The sequence below is a fragment of the Molossus molossus genome, unplaced genomic scaffold, assembly GCF_014108415.1.
Source record: "Molossus molossus isolate mMolMol1 unplaced genomic scaffold, mMolMol1.p scaffold_m16_p_12, whole genome shotgun sequence".
In the NCBI taxonomy this organism is placed as follows: Eukaryota; Metazoa; Chordata; class Mammalia; order Chiroptera; family Molossidae; genus Molossus; species Molossus molossus.
This window is the reverse complement of record NW_023425347.1, coordinates 50,752,124-50,767,781: the sequence shown is the minus strand read 5'-3', so window position 1 is coordinate 50,767,781 and position 15,658 is coordinate 50,752,124. Positions and strand designations below refer to the sequence as shown.

Here is a 15,658-nt window from a genome sequence, read left to right as displayed (position 1 = left end):
CAGAAGGACATTACTCCTGATCATGAAAGCTTCACCCTCTTGACCTAATCACCTCCCAAAGACCTTAAAATATCACATTGGAGATTAGGTTTTGCATAAGAATTCTGGGAGGGGCACAAACATTCAGTCCAAAGTAAATATTAATGCGGTTTTCCCATCTGGTATATCTGTTCTATTTTCTTTTACCTACCTTCCCTAGCCTGTCTTATTCTTCCTAAAGATGTCTTTCAAAAACCCAAATTGGGGTCGGCCTGTGTGGCTCATTTGGCAGAGCACTGTCCCGTGCGCCAGGAGATTGCCATTTGGGTTCCGATTTGCAGGCTTGATCCCCAGTTGGGGCATGCAGGAAGGAGCAAAGTTTTTCTCTCATTGGTGTTTTTATCTCTGTGTCTCTCTGTCCCTTCCTCTCTTTGAAACCAATAAAAACATATTTTAAAAAATATGGCTTAGCAGTTGGAGTGTAGGCCTGCAGACCAAAGAGTTGCAGGTTTGATTCCTGTTCAAGGGCATATACCTCTGTTGTGAGATCCCTGGCCCCAGTTGGGATCATGCGGGAGGCAACCAATCAATGTGTGTCTGTCACATCAATGTTTGTCTATCTGTCTGTCTTTCTCCCTCCCAAAAATAATAATAAAACAAAAAAACAGAACTCAAATGGGGATGATGTCACAATTCTATTAAACCTTGAGAAGTTCCCTACTGTCTTAATAAGGTGTTAAATAAAACCTTAGAATGGCATTTGGGGTTTGGTTTTGTTTTTTTAATTTACTATTCAACTAGTTTTTCTTTTTACACTTGTCATTTGCCACTCCAAAACAGTTAACCACAGTACTACTTGCCCAAACATACTGTTTTCTTTATGCTTTTGTTTTTGCTCATGATGTTCTTTCTGCCTAATGCTCTTTATCACATATCTTTATGTCCACTTGAGGAACTCCTTTTCTTTGTTAAAAATACAGATAAAATTTCACTTATGTGAAGTATTGGTACTACTTAGAATTCTGATCTTCCAGGTCAGTGCTCTCAGCTTAGTTTTAATACTTAAAAAGGAGAACCTATGTTTTCTGTATATATTACCAAGTACGTCCTAGGGCTCTTAAATTTTAAATTGGATTACTCTGATTTGACTAGTGGGAAATAACAGTGAAACATCTATTTCCTTGAGCAAAGTCTTTTTGGATGCTTGTAATAACATACCATAACAGATTATGGGTTTTAGTGTCGTTTCCCCCCCCCCCCCCCCACCTGAGGACATTTTTGCATTTATCTTCAGATAGGGAGTGAGAGAGAGAAACATGGATGTGAGAGAGACACATCGACTGGCTGCCACCCACACTACCCCAACTGGAGCCAAGGATGAACCGCATCCGAGGTACATGCCCTTAGTGGGAACCGAACTCAGGTCTCTCTGGTCTGTGGGCCGACACTCTTAACCGCTGAGCCAAACTGGCCAGGGCATGGGTTGTATGTAGTATCTTAAGCATCCTGGCATATAAAATTGACCATTACTTTCAATGAGCTTTTTTACTTAGATACATTATATGCTAATCTCTTTTTCTGATTTTTAAAATTTTTTTTCTTTTTTCTTTGTTAATTTTAGAGAGGAAGGGAAAGGGAGAGAGAGAGAAAAACATGAATCAGAGAGAACATTGATTGGCCACCTCCTGCATGCCCCGCTCTGGGGATCGGGCCTACAACCTGGGCATGTGCCCTGACCGGGAATCAAACCGGCGACCTCTTGGCACATGGGTCAATGCTCAATCACTGAGCCACACTAGCTGAACCTTTTTTCTGATTTTTAAAAGCTCATATATACACTCATGTTAAAGTGGCTCTATAGTACATTACTCTTGAAAAATAACTGTTTCAAGACCTTGTAGTAAATAGATTGATGTGGTGCTTTTGCTTGTTGGCTTTTTAAAAATAATTAATAATCATTTTGATTAGGAAAGAACCTGTAAGAATGAGCATATGGTTTTCTTTTCTACATCTCTATTTTTTCTGTACACATTCAAAGGCAGGAAAAATGTGTGATTCGGCTTAGCTAAAATGATTGTTGACTTACAATTTATAACCCTTAAGAACGTGATGATTCTAATATTTTACAGGGTTAGTATTTCAGTCAAAATGTATTATTTTTATCTTTTATTTAAGTCAGGCACTGTAGCATTTCTCAAAGGTACTACAGTGGTCAATAAGATATATATACAGCTCCTGTCCTTACAGAATTTACAAAAATAGTAGGTAAGCATTACAAGAAAATTTCCTAGGATATAGACATGTTATTAAGAGGAAATTGTTTCAGTAAATAGTTTAATACATGGTCAAATATAAGAGATGATTAAAATAAAAACTTGCTGGATTTGATGAGGCACTAGCGATGGGTTTTGAAACAGCTGTTTTAGAGAATGATGGCAACAGAAATTTTGTTAACGCAGCAGTAAGAAGAAAGAAGAGGGTCAGTATTTAAGGTATATGCCTACACTAAGACCAGAGTGCTAGACTTTATAATTCTATTTAAATTATAGCTATTCTGTAATGTAAGCGCTATTTTTTTTTTTTTTTTTGCTGAAGTAATAGGCTCAAAGAGGTTAATTAATGAATGCACCATTTGTTAGCTGGCTTATAAATGAGGTCATTTTCATTCATAAAATGTTCGTCCTCTGGCACCTTGAAAAAGTGAAGGCAAAAGGTTTTTTTCACAGAGGAGGTTGGTCACTAAAAGTTAAATAATCAAGTCTAAGCAAAAGATTGCAATTTTTTTTTTAATCCTCATCCGAGGACATTTTTCCATTTTTTGTACAGACAGAGTGGGAGGGAGAGAGAGGAAGAGAGAGAGAGGGAAACATCGATGTGAAAGGGACACATCGAGTGGCTGCCACCCGCACGACCAATCAGGGCTGGGGACAAACTGCAACCGAGGTACGTGCCCTTAGCGGGAACCGAACCCGGGTCTCTCCGGACCGCAGGCGGACGCTCTGACCGCTGAGCCAAACCGGCCAGGGCGATTGCAGTTTATTTTTAATCTTAACATATTAAAGATTAAAATATAGGAGGGAAGATTAATGATAACATCAAAAGGGTTAAATGTACTTAAATTCTGGGAGAGAGAAAGTATCTGGGAGAGAAAGATAGTATAGGATGAAGGGAGGAGTGGAGCAAATAGGATGCAGAGAGACATTTCTGTTACATGACAGGAGAGAAGATATCACATAGAGAAAGGAGAAATGAGAGTAAGGCCGTTTGAACTGAATTGCATAAATCTGTGAAAGGCCTACATTGCTCTTAGAATTGCAAATTAAAGAAGTATACATTTTAGAGAACAACAATTAGACATTGTAGAAGGCAACACTAAGTGGTTTCCATTTATAAAATAAGAATGATAATACTACCAATAGGCTTACTATGAGGATAAAATGAGTTAGTATTTGTAAAGCATATAGTAAGCCTATATAAGTATTTGATAATTGATAGGTTTAACCTGCACTAGTGAGGGATCAAACAAGATATAACATGCTAAAATGCTATAAGTAGGGAAGGTAATACAAATAATTTAGGTATTTTTTTTTGTTCGTTTGCTTTTCTTCATTCTCTAGCAGTATTTAAGTTTACTGTTATAGTTTTAATGGGCATAGGACTAGATTGACAAGATGAACATAGGACTAATTTGACAGGTATTACATATTTCTATGGTATCCAAAATGGTGGTTGTATGGACTAAATAAGTAATGGCAGCAACTGGCAGGAAATTGTCCCCACTACTTGATGGTTAATCCGTATATCTGATGAGTCTTTTATTGATTCTAAGTGAAATTGTCACAAACAAAACTAGTCTTTTTACATTTATGTATGTGTATTGGCTTTCTTTCATTAGGCGGTCAAGAAGCAGATCGAGAAGGAGATCACATTCTAAGTCAAGGAGTAGGCGACGATCCAAAAGTCCCAGACGGAGAAGATCTCATTCCAGAGAAAGAGGTAGAAGGTCAAGGAGCACATCAAAAACCAGGTACAGTAGACTTAACCCTGAGTGGGAAGACAAATTTTAGAGTTCCTAAGACCCTAAACACTGTGCTGCTTAATGACAAAAGAGATGGTAATGGGAGATAGTTTCTCCCCCCATCTAGCCCTATTTAAAGTTTGATGAAGCTAACGATTGTTTTCTTGTTTCCTTTGTAAACTTGAGATTTCTACTTATAGCTGAAGACCTAGATAAGATTTCTTTGTCATAGAAAGAAATTCTTAGTTGTCCCTACCACACCTTCTTTATTTCCTCCTTTACAACTGAACCACTGCTAAGGATTTAGTGCTACCAACTATTCCTCATGACATGCCACAAAGTGTGTGGCAGACAGCCATGCTTTAATTTATCTTTATATATCTCATCATCAACACTTAAAAATATTTATTAAGATGTGCTATATGCCAGGCACTCTTATCCCACGATTTGGGACCAGTAAAGAATTGAAGTGACGATTTATTAAAAAGCAAAAGACCTGCCCTGGCCGGTTTGGCTCAGCGGTTGGAGCGTTCGCCTGCGGACCAGAGAGTCCTGGGTTCGTTTTCCAGTAGGGGCACGTACCAAAAAAAAAAAAATAGATTAGATTAGATTAGAAGGTCGGTAGATAGATAGATCAGACAGGTACACAGACAGACTAGATAGATAGATAGAGACAGACTAGATAGATAGATAGATAGATAGATAGATAGATAGATAGATAGATAGATAGATAGATAGGATGGATAGCAAATGTCCCCAACCTAACATTTTATTTTGATTTAAACATGTGTTCAGTAATCAGTCTTTTACATTTAAAATGTGATACCTTTTAAATTAGTATGTCTAGTCTTGAGTAACATACCAAAACATTCTTTTTCATTTGAATCACCTTTAAAGTGGCAAGAGAACTCTTGTCACTTGAAAAGTGCCTAGAGTTTTACATTTTTCTGTTTAGTTGTCGCATACAGTTTCACAATACATTTTTTAGCAGCTGTCTTTTATCTCTTCCTAAAATATTTGCCTTATTTTTCTAGAAGCAGTTCTTTATACTACTTTATCCATCTGTGTAATTTAATTGTGTAATTAAAATAAAGGACAGCAGGGGACCAACAGAATTTATTCTTGGGAAACATATGGGAACTAAGTTTTGGGATACCTTTGCTGAGTTGTTCAGCCTGTGAGGAGGCTTTTAGTCATGTTTTACAGGGTGGGTCATCTCTTAGTTCAGTCAAACAAACAAGCTTCTTTAATTAAATATCTGTCATACAAAGAGGAATTTGGCATTCCTTTCCTCAAGGAACTTTATAACAGGAAGGGCCATTGTTAGTGATGCTGGTAGAGGCTTAATTGAGAAGTAACTCTTGAGTATTAATTTGAGATAGATTTGCCTGGACACAGTTGTGGGGGTGGGGGCATGATTTCGGATAGAGAATGTTGTTTACGGAGATAGCATGGATTCTTGAAAAGGCAGTTATTTTGGTGTAGGAAGGCCAGGAAATGAGGTTTAAAAAAAATGTAAGGAGACAGGTAGCAAACAAAGTTTTATTGTTCACCTGATCCAGGAAGCATCCGCGGAATGGATTGAAAAGCAATGAACAGGGAGTTGATATTTTTAAGTTTGTACTTTGAAAAGATTTCTGATAAGAGGGTATAAGATCAGTTTGCAGGAAATGTAACTGGACTGCTTAAGGGACTGTTACAGTAATGTACGAATTAGATGATGGAGACTTGAATGAAGAGAGAGGGGGAATGACGGAGCGGGGTAGCCAAGGAAGGAAGCAGTGGGGGAATCAGCTTAGAGCAACAAACGAGACACTTTAACCTCTAAAATTATAGAATAATTAAGGATGGGTGTATATGTGTTTATGGATGTAAGGAATTTCTCATTCAACAAATAAATTGATCCCTTTGCCCAGAGTCTTGGAGAGAATGGTGATTTGGGGGAAAATAATGTTGTGGTGAATAAAAGTCAATTAATTTACAAGAGTCTGTAGAAATACTTAGAATTGAAGTATAGTAACAGTCGATTATGGTGTAGTATTTTTATAATAGCACTGAGTATCCCAGAATATGTAGTAGTAGAAAAAAGGTAGACAGTTGGCTTAATCCATGATAGAGATTAACATGAGGTGCGTGCTTTGGAAGAATATTGATAATTAATTTTGTTAGTGCATTATGAGTTTTGGCCTTACAAAGGGCATAGAACAATCCTGGGTTGGGAAACAAATCAGTTCAGAGAAAAAGGACTAGTGAAAAGCCTAGAGAAACTGAAAAAGTTTTTTACCAAAAATAATACCATTTGAATTCTATTTCTATACAGTATCTATTAGAATAATGTTCATATTTTAAGAGTGGAATTAGATCTCACTGTGCTTTTTTAATTGTAGCACTGCATACGTTTAGATCAGCTGAAATGTCTAATGCATTCATACATTGTGTTCATTCATTAGAGACAAAAAGAAAGAAGACAAAGAAAAAAAACGTTCCAAAACACCACCAAAAAGTTATAGCACAGCCAGACGGTCCAGAAGTGCGAGCAGGTAAGGCATTATGAATTCTTGGCATTTCTTAAAATTTGTTTGCAAGGATATCAATGGATTGTGAACATTAAATGCTTTCTAGTACATACAGGGGTGGGCAAACGTAGGTTTACAGTTGTGAGTGCACAAAACATGGTTTATTAATTTTTGTTTTTCATATGAACAACTGTAAACCTACGTTTGCCCACCCCATACATACTTCAGGGGGGATCATTTTTTGAAGCAATTTGTGAAGAATAACCTAAAGTTCATCTTTTTTTTCCCCTTAATATTTGTGGTAGAGTGTATGTGAAATAATATGGAATTCAACAGAGGTCAGTTTTTATGTTTGCTATATGCATTTCTCATCCTGATTTGAATTACTGCGTTAAATTTATTTTATTATAGTAAGTCATATTTAAAATGTCCACATATTAGTACTCAGGTACTAATGGGAATCAGGTTCTAATATCATTCTTAGACTTGTAATTTTACCTTTAAACTGCCATACTATAAAAATTCAATGTTGCAAACTTGACTCCACAGGAATATATTTTTCACACTTAACATTGGAATTTATATGAAATTAGTAAGGGCTTATGAAATTAGTAAGGGCTGGTCATACTTAATTACATCTTCTTCCATTCTAGTTCATACATTTTGCTGCGGTGTTTGTTTTCTTATCTTGATTATTAAATGCTAGGAGGCTCACTTTATATACAAAAAATAATTCAAAATGGATGAATGACCTAAATGTAAAACTTAAAACTAAAAATCTCTTAGAAGAAAACATAGAAATAAATCCTTATGACCTTGAATTTGGCAGTGGTTTCCTGGATAGTACATCAAAAGCTAAATGTAAATTTTGCAGGTCATCAAAATTAAAAACTTATGTTTCAGAGAATATTATAAAGAAAGTAACAACAACCTAGAATGCTAGAAAACAGCAAATTATATACTTGAAAAGGGACTTGTATCTAGAATATGTAAAGAACTGTTACAACCCAGTTAAAAATGACCAAAGAGTCTGAATTGACAGTTCTCCAGAGAACACATGCAAGTGTCCAATAAACATGAAAAGATGTACATTAGTCATCAGGGAATTGCAAGTCGTAACCATTTCACAGCCACTAGAATGGTTATAATAAAAAAGACAGATGATAACTAGTGTTGGTGAGGTTGTGGAGAACCTGGGACTCTGTATGTTGCTGGCGTGGGTGTAAAATGGTGCAACTGCTTTGGAAAACAGCTTGGCAACTCCTTAAAAAGTTAAACAGAGTTTTTTGACACAGTAGTTTCACTTCTAAGGATATACCCAAGAGAAACGAAAACATTTCACACAAAACCATTTATACTAATTTTCATAGCAGCAACATTAATAAGAACGAAAAAGGCATCCCAAATGTTCATTAACTAATGTGAGTAAACAAGATGGCATATCATACAATGAAGTATCCAGCAATAAAAAGGAATAAAGTACTAATACAATATGCATGAGCCTTGAAAACTTGCCAGATGAAAGAAGTCAAAACGAACCATAAATTATATGATTCCGTTTATATGAAATGTCCAGAATAGGTAAATCTATAAAGACAAAATAGATTAGTGATTGGGGTGTGGTAGCTAATGGGTATGGGATTTCTTTTCACGGTGAGGAATATTGTCACGGTGAGGAATACAGTTATTCCCAGGGTAGCTATGGAGTCTTGGTTCCAGGACCTCTTGTGGATACCAAAGTCCAAGAAGCTCGAGTCCCTTATGTTAAATGACATAGAATAATACATACAGTTAGCCCTCCCTGCACATATGGAGGACCAACTATTAAAAGAAAATGAAACCAGCTTTAAGTACTTCTGAAGATGCCAAACTATATGAGTGCCAAACTAGATCTGAGGGATAGGTAGGTGGCAAAGGGGCATAAAAGATGGGGTGTGCAACATGTATTTTTCTTTCCTTACTAGAGGCTTTTTTTTCCCTGTTGCTTTATTTAATGTACTTATTCATAAGCACTTCATCCTGCTTAATTATTGAATCACTTTAAATTAAGGCATATTCTGTAAGTTTTTATTGAATACCTGCCTGTATGTTTGTAGTTGTGCTAGTCTATCAAGGAGCACAGAAATATAAAACAGGTCTTCTGTCTAGGGAATTTGGAGTATGAGTTACACACAGCAGTAGCAAAAGTATGAGGTATACAGCCTGACAAAGTTAATATTTGATGAATGAAAAGTTGTATGGAATGTTTCCAGAACCAGGGTGGGGGTGGAGTGGTGTTTTTTAAGCTTCTAGAAACTAGATAAATGAAATTAGAGGTTTATTTTATTTTGTTTGTGTCTAAATTTTATAATGGTCATCTTGCAAGTCCTGATAACTTTTGGGAATAGTAACAAAAGTGGAATTTCTTTTTAAGCCACATTTTAAAGAGAGGGAAAAAGCTGTACATGGTAAACACTAGTTGCTCAAAGCAGGGTTGAGCGCATGGTTTGCTGGAGTAGAGGGAATCAACCTGATCTCTGTGTTACCATTAACTCTGAATTTTACCTAATGATTTATTTTTTTATCCTCACCTGAGGACATTTTTCCATTTTTGTTCTGATAGAGTAGGAGGAAGAGAGAGAAAGAAACATTGACATGAAAGGGATGCATCAAGAGGCTGCCAGGGTCAGGGACAAGTTGCAACCGAGGTGTGTGCGTGCCCTCGACGGGAATTGAACCCGCGACTCATTGGTCCGCGGGCCTGTGCTCTAACCGCTGAGCCAAACCAGCCAGGGCTTACGTAATGATTGAAAAGTAATGTATTTTATTAGCTCCTGCCTTGCATATTACAACATTTGATCCTTTACCGCTTCTGGACACTGATGTGTGAATTGAAAACTGAATTCTTAAAAAAAAGAAAACTGATTTCTTAAATATTTTACTTCAGATAGGTTTTATCTCTTGTCAGTCTTTCCTCAAGTTTAACAAATTTGATGTCGTGATTGATGTAATTTCTTTAAGAATTGCTGGAAATTAGGGCATTAAAGGAAAGACACATAGTTTGAAAGAGATTTGTGGTTTATTATTAATTTGATCCTTCAGTTCAAAGCTATTTGAAAATGGGTCTTTCATGATCACAGTCCTTTGTGAGTTTTCTATGGAGTGCCATCGAAGACACATCTGCTGTGATGTGTCTGTATTTTAAAGTCTAGTTGGTACATTTGTGGTTCTAGAGAGAGACGACGGCGACGAAGTAGGAGTGGCACAAGATCTCCTAAAAAGCCTAGGTCTCCGAAAAGAAAACTGTCTCGCTCACCATCCCCTAGGAGGTAAGAATATTAATGATTTAGATCTATTCTATTTTTTTCAGAAACTTTCTTTTCAGAGAAGTGTACTTATGAATATGTTTTTATTTCCTTTTATGAGGTAGGACTGTTATAATAAACTGTTAAGCATTGGGCATTTCAGACCTGTAACCAAATTAGCTTTCTTGCCTCTGTTACTGTGTACAACTTGTATCCAGTGTTTTGAGAATGGACCTTGCTATCTTTTTTACTTTTTTTGATTGATTTGAGGAAGAAACATCGATTTTGTTGTTGTTCCATTTATGTATGCATTCATTGGTCTTGTATGTGCCCTGATTGGAGATCAAACCTGTAACCTTGGTGTGCTGGGATGATGCTCGAACCAACTGAGCTACCTAGCCAGGGCCCTGCTATCTTTATATCATGGGAATTTGGATCAAGTTTAGCACCTAAAGAATTTTAAATGTATTGCTATACTTACGGGTGAAACTTCTCAAGTGTATCCTTTAAAGCATCTTTTTTTTTTCTTGAGAACATTTTACTGTTATTCTAGGCATAAAAAGGAGAAGAAGAAAGATAAAGACAAAGAAAGAGGCAGAGATGAAAGAGAACGATCAACAAGCAAGAAGAAGAAAAGTAAAGATAAGGAAAAGGATCGGGAAAGAAAATCAGAGAGTGACAAAGATGTAAAAGTATGTTTAAAAACTAATTTATTTTGATATTTTGAATGGTACTAGTGCTTGTAAGAATTGATTTTTCTGTGAAGACGTTTACTTTTATTATTCTCCTCGGCAAAGCAGGTTACACGGGATTACGATGAAGAGGAACAGGGGTATGACAGCGAGAAAGAGAAAAAAGAGGAGAAGAAACCAACAGAACCAGGTTCCCCCAAAACAAAAGAATGTTCTGTGGAAAAGGGAGCTGGTGATTCCCTAAGAGAATCCAAAGTGAATGGGGATGATCATCATGAAGAAGACATGGATATGAGTGACTGAACATTGCCTCCATGCAGTCCAACTGTATACATGCATCAGTGTCATTCCTTTGTGTGATTTCTTAATGCTGTATTTGTTCATCTCAAACCTTAGATGTATACAGCTCTGAGCTATAAATGGTTATAAAGCTCCTGATACTGATATTATTTACATCCAAAAGCTTTTAGAAAATGATACAAGGGTAACCAACTCTTGCCATGGTGAAATCTGATTGAGTAACCAAGCAGTTTTACTATTCTGGTGCTGCTTCATAACAAAAGTGAAAAGCTGCATGCATCTACAGCAGGCATGGATTGTTTATGTTGTATGATCTCCCTTATTAAGTAAGTTCACTTATAGTATTTCTAGAATTTGATTCATTGCCGTAATAGAGCCATGTAGGGAATGCACTGATTGCATGTTAATTGTGGCAGGAATATCCTAAATGTCATTAAAATCTTCCAACATGATGGATCTACTTATGGTCTTGTTTGTTGACATGACAAATTAACATTCTTATAGTTACATCTGGAAATAAGCATTTGAAATAGATAATCCTTTAAGCCTTGTGGCTGAATTTTTTGTGGCTTTTCTTTAACTTTGAAAGGTTATATATGCACTAACCTTTTTTGATGGCTGCTTAGGCTTTAATTACAGAAACAAGGTATCAAATGAAACTGTCTTTGGCAGTGAGTAAACAGCATATTTTGAGGTAGAGTTGTATACTTTTTCACAAGGTGTTTGGGAATTTTTTTTCCTGAAATAATTTATTCCACACCTACATCAGTGAAAGCTATCTGCCTATCCTGAGTCCATCTGTAAAAGAAAGATGTATCTCTCGTCCTGATTTTCAATTTTCAACTTTTATTAGTTTTAATCTACGTGTTGGAAAAAGGGGGTAGTGCATTTTAAATTGACCTTCATATGCTTTTAAAATAAGACAAATGTACTTGATAATGTACTTTTTATTTGATCTCAAGTTGTATAAAACCAATAAATTTGTGTTACTGTTAACTGCAGTAGTAATCTTATGCCCAGTGATTCCATGTTAAATGCAAAGTAGTTAGGTAACTGTTTTCTTAGTTACAGGAGTTTTCAAGCTTCACTTTTGTGCAGTAAAAAACAAAAGTAGGCTACAGTCTGTGCCATGTTGATGTACAGTTTCTGAAATTGTTTTACAAGACTTTGATAATAAAACCCTTAAACTTATGTTCATGTTCCTGTAAAACCGTATTTGTATTTATTTACAAGCTGTTGAATGTATGACATTTACCTCATTCATTTTACAAGTCAAGTTCTCTCCCCTTCAGCCTACATATTTACATATAAAATCCATCACTAGCTATTAGTTGCCATCAGAATGTCAAAATTGGTTTAATTTCTATCTAAAACAATCTATTAGTGTAAATTACTCATATTTTGGGTGTAGGGATGGGGTTGAGTAAAGCAATGAACTGTAGGATAAACAAATGATCCCACCTATATCTAGTAAATTTATATTTTCAGTGAAATATTTGCCTTTGCTGAAATAGTATAGCAACTGTCAATGGTATGTATCTATTGTACAATACTACATAGTATATTTATTCACGTAAGAAATAAGTAGTGTTAGAGTGGCTGGGATTAAGGGGGAAATGAGAATAGCTTTTATCCAAGTTTGATAATTTTTTAACTTTTAAAATTGAAATGCCATATAGAAAAGCAGCATTGTTTTTACAGTTTGTAGTAACTTTTTAAAGATTTTATCAAAGGGAATTTTGTTTATAGTTAAGTTCAGGTAATCTTAATAATCACTTCATTTTAGAACAGTTGAATGCAAATGACATTTACTTAAAACTACAAAAACTTTTTTAGTAGATAAAGGTTGAACCACATGACATTGCCATTTTTGTAAATCAAAACAAATAAAATATTGGCAGTTTCACCAGGTTAAACCTAATATTAGTCTATTTTCCTCACTTGTAATCTCTGAATACTTAACTTTTCAAAAGGGATTAAGAAAATTTTGGCTATAAAATAGTGCCACTGATATAAGATGCTGCAGTGAAGGGAATCCACTAGAGTGTTTTTTTCAGTGAACATTGTATGCACAATGGTAGGGGGTTGCACAGGAACACAAGCCTTTAACAGATAATCAGTTGAAATCAAGTGAACACTGCCTCCACACTGAGTTTTGTTCTGTATTAGAAGTAAATGATTAAAATAAAAGTGGTTTTGTTAGAAAAAATGTTTGTTCTATTTATTTGCTTAAATACTTCAGGAGTGAATGAGAGACAGTGGCTATATGAATCCAGTCGTGAGTTTCAGTTTCATTGATAGCTGGGGAGACCTGCTACTTCCATTTTCCTAATTGTAAAACGGGACTGATACCCGTCTTGCAATGTAGGGGGGGGGGGTGCACGCATGTGTTGCCTGGTCAAAAAATGGTATGGAGCTTTTCAAAATTACAGTAATTTCCTTTGGGTTAATGTTTGAGCAAAGTACTAAGATAAATTGCACGCAGATAAGACTGTGAAGGCTATGTTGCTCTTTTAATTCTTGTGAAGATGGGTTTTGGAAAAAAATTTTCCTGGTAGTAATTACAGTACGTGTATGTAGAAGGCAGGGAAATGTTAGGTACCTAGGAAAAGAATAAAACAGGGCTTTACTATAACAGCATCTTACAACTGAGTCAAGTTCTGGTGTGGCTATCATAGGGACTGCACAAGCCAACTTTTCCTCTAGCAAACAAGACCAGACACCTTTCAAACTGAAAGTGAGATTTGTTCCTTTTGTCTCAAATCTAGCTGATGCATTTCATTCCTATGCTATCTATATTTTTCTAGTCAAGTACGTAAGTTGTGTTTACTTTGGTTAAATATGAAGAGCATCCAGGATGTCTATTCCTAAGGTTTTATTAGCAAACGTAGTTTATAAATGAGACTAACTTTGGACCTGTAGATTTTTTAGTTTGTTTTACAGTTTTAATTTTGTTGCCTTTTTCATTGTATGTGAAATTCATTCAGAAATTCTTCAGTGAAATAACATGCAAACCATACTAATTCACCTGTGGGAATATATTCTTAAGAAAATACTTATTCATTTTTTTAAAAGAATATACTTATTACTAGCAAGCCAAGACAATCCACAGAATAGCTAACATGTTTTAAATGATGTCCTTACAAAAATAATTGGGGAAGTGACACTCACATTCTTCTCAAAATTTCACTTTGTAAAGGTTATTTTCCCAGTGCACTGTCGCTAAATTAGTGATACTAAAATTAGTATCATGATTTTTTTTTTTTTTTTTTTTTTTTTTGAGAAAGGGCGAGAGAGAGAAACATCAGTGAGAGAGAACATCGATTGGCCACCTCGTGCATGCCCCACACAGGATTTGGCCCACAACCTGTGCCCTGACTGGGAATCAAACCAGTGACCTCTTGGTGCATGGGTTGATGTTCAACCACTGAGCCACACCGGCCGGCCATGATGTCTTTTTCTTAAAGCTAGTTAGCTAAAGTATGATTTGTGCATTAGGAATGGAAAGTTTAGGGTCACAAAAGGTAAAATGTTAAAATTTGTTTGCTTAAATAGCAGGTTTTAGAAGACAAGCATGTAGATTAAAGCCATTATTTTTCTTTCTTTTTTGTTCATCCTCACCCGAGGATATTTTTCCATTGATTTTTTAGAGTGGAAAGGAGGGAAGGAGAAACACCAATTTTAATATGAGAGAGACATCTATTATTGGTTGCCTGTCACATGACCCTGTTGGGCCAGAGATCAAATCTGCAACACAGGTATGTGCCCTTGACTGGGAATCGAACCCACAACCCTTTGGTCAGCAGGCCAAGGTTCTTAAACCCTGAGCCAAACTAGCTAGGGAAAAAACCATTTTTCTTACCAGTCAACATTCAATCAAAGGAGCAGAATGAAAAAGATTTGTTACAGGGATTTGACCTTAATAATTATGGGAGTTGGTTAAGCAGTCTCAGTGTTGTTTGTGGTCTGCATAATACTGGAGCTTGAAGCCCACAGGCAGTTGGGAAGGGAAGGTGGATTGATGGAGAGGGAAGAGTAAGTTGAAACCACTAGCACACGCTGGAACCCACAAGGACAGGCTAAAACTCAGGTTTCACTGCTTCTGGCCTGGGTGGCATAGAATAAGCTAGGACCCTTCATGAAGCTAACACAAAGACCTGGCCCACAAGTCTGAGGAGAAGTTGAAGTAACTGCAGGCCCAGCTCTGCCTCATCCCAAAGATAAGCCGCAAAATGTAGAAGCTACAAAATTTCTGCTTCCCTTTTCTCCAACTCCTGCACCACCCATTTTCATTAAAGCCAGCCCGGCCGGTGTGGCTCAGTGGATTGAGCATCCTCCCATGGACTGAGGTCCCGGTTCGATTTCCCAGTCAGGGCACATGCCCAGGTTGCGGGCTTGATCCCCAGCAGGAAGTGTGCAGGAGAGAGCCAATCCATGTTTCCCTCTCACGTTGATGTTTCTATCCCTCTAAAAAACGTATTTTAAAAGAATAAATAAAAGCATCCCAGCCAGTCATCATCAGCCGCCTTTAGTGATTAAGAATGCTATAGAAACCCTGGCCGGTTTGGCTCAGCTGTTACAGAGCGTCAGCCCACAGACCAGAGAGTCCCGGGTTCGGTTCCTGCCACGGGCACATACCTCAGATGCAGTTTTTGCCCGCCCCCAGTTGGGGTCGTGTGGGTGGCAACCACTCGGCGTGTCTCTCTCTCACATGGATGTTTCTCACTCTCTCTTCCTCCCTCTCCTTCCTGCTCTGTCTGAAGAGAGATGCACAAATGTCCTCAGGTGAGGATGGGGGAAAAAAAGCTATGGGAGCCTGGCTGGTATGACTCTGGTTGAGCATCGACCCACACACCAAGAGGTCACTGA

At 36.9% G+C, this 15,658-nt stretch overlaps 1 protein-coding gene across 16 annotated transcripts in view; it reads left to right on the top strand.

The window, feature by feature from the left end:
- Positions 1-12,998, top strand: part of SRSF11 (serine and arginine rich splicing factor 11) — a 50,654-nt gene extending 37,656 nt beyond the window's left edge. For 6 of the 16 annotated variants that reach the window (XM_036255140.1, XM_036255145.1, XM_036255143.1 and 3 more), the window contains 5 exons: positions 3,875-4,006; positions 6,448-6,537; positions 9,726-9,821; positions 10,351-10,489; positions 10,595-12,998. In XM_036255140.1, the coding sequence (XP_036111033.1) occupies positions 3,875-4,006; positions 6,448-6,537; positions 9,726-9,821; positions 10,351-10,489; positions 10,595-10,792 (655 nt within the window). In that variant the 3' untranslated portion in view covers positions 10,793-12,998. Of the gene's footprint in view, positions 1-3,874; positions 4,007-6,447; positions 6,538-9,704; positions 9,822-10,329; positions 10,490-10,594 lie in introns of all 16 variants that reach the window. The other 10 variants (XM_036255138.1, XM_036255150.1, XM_036255149.1 and 7 more) reach the window with 6 other exon arrangements.
- Positions 12,999-15,658: the final 2,660 nt, after the last annotated feature.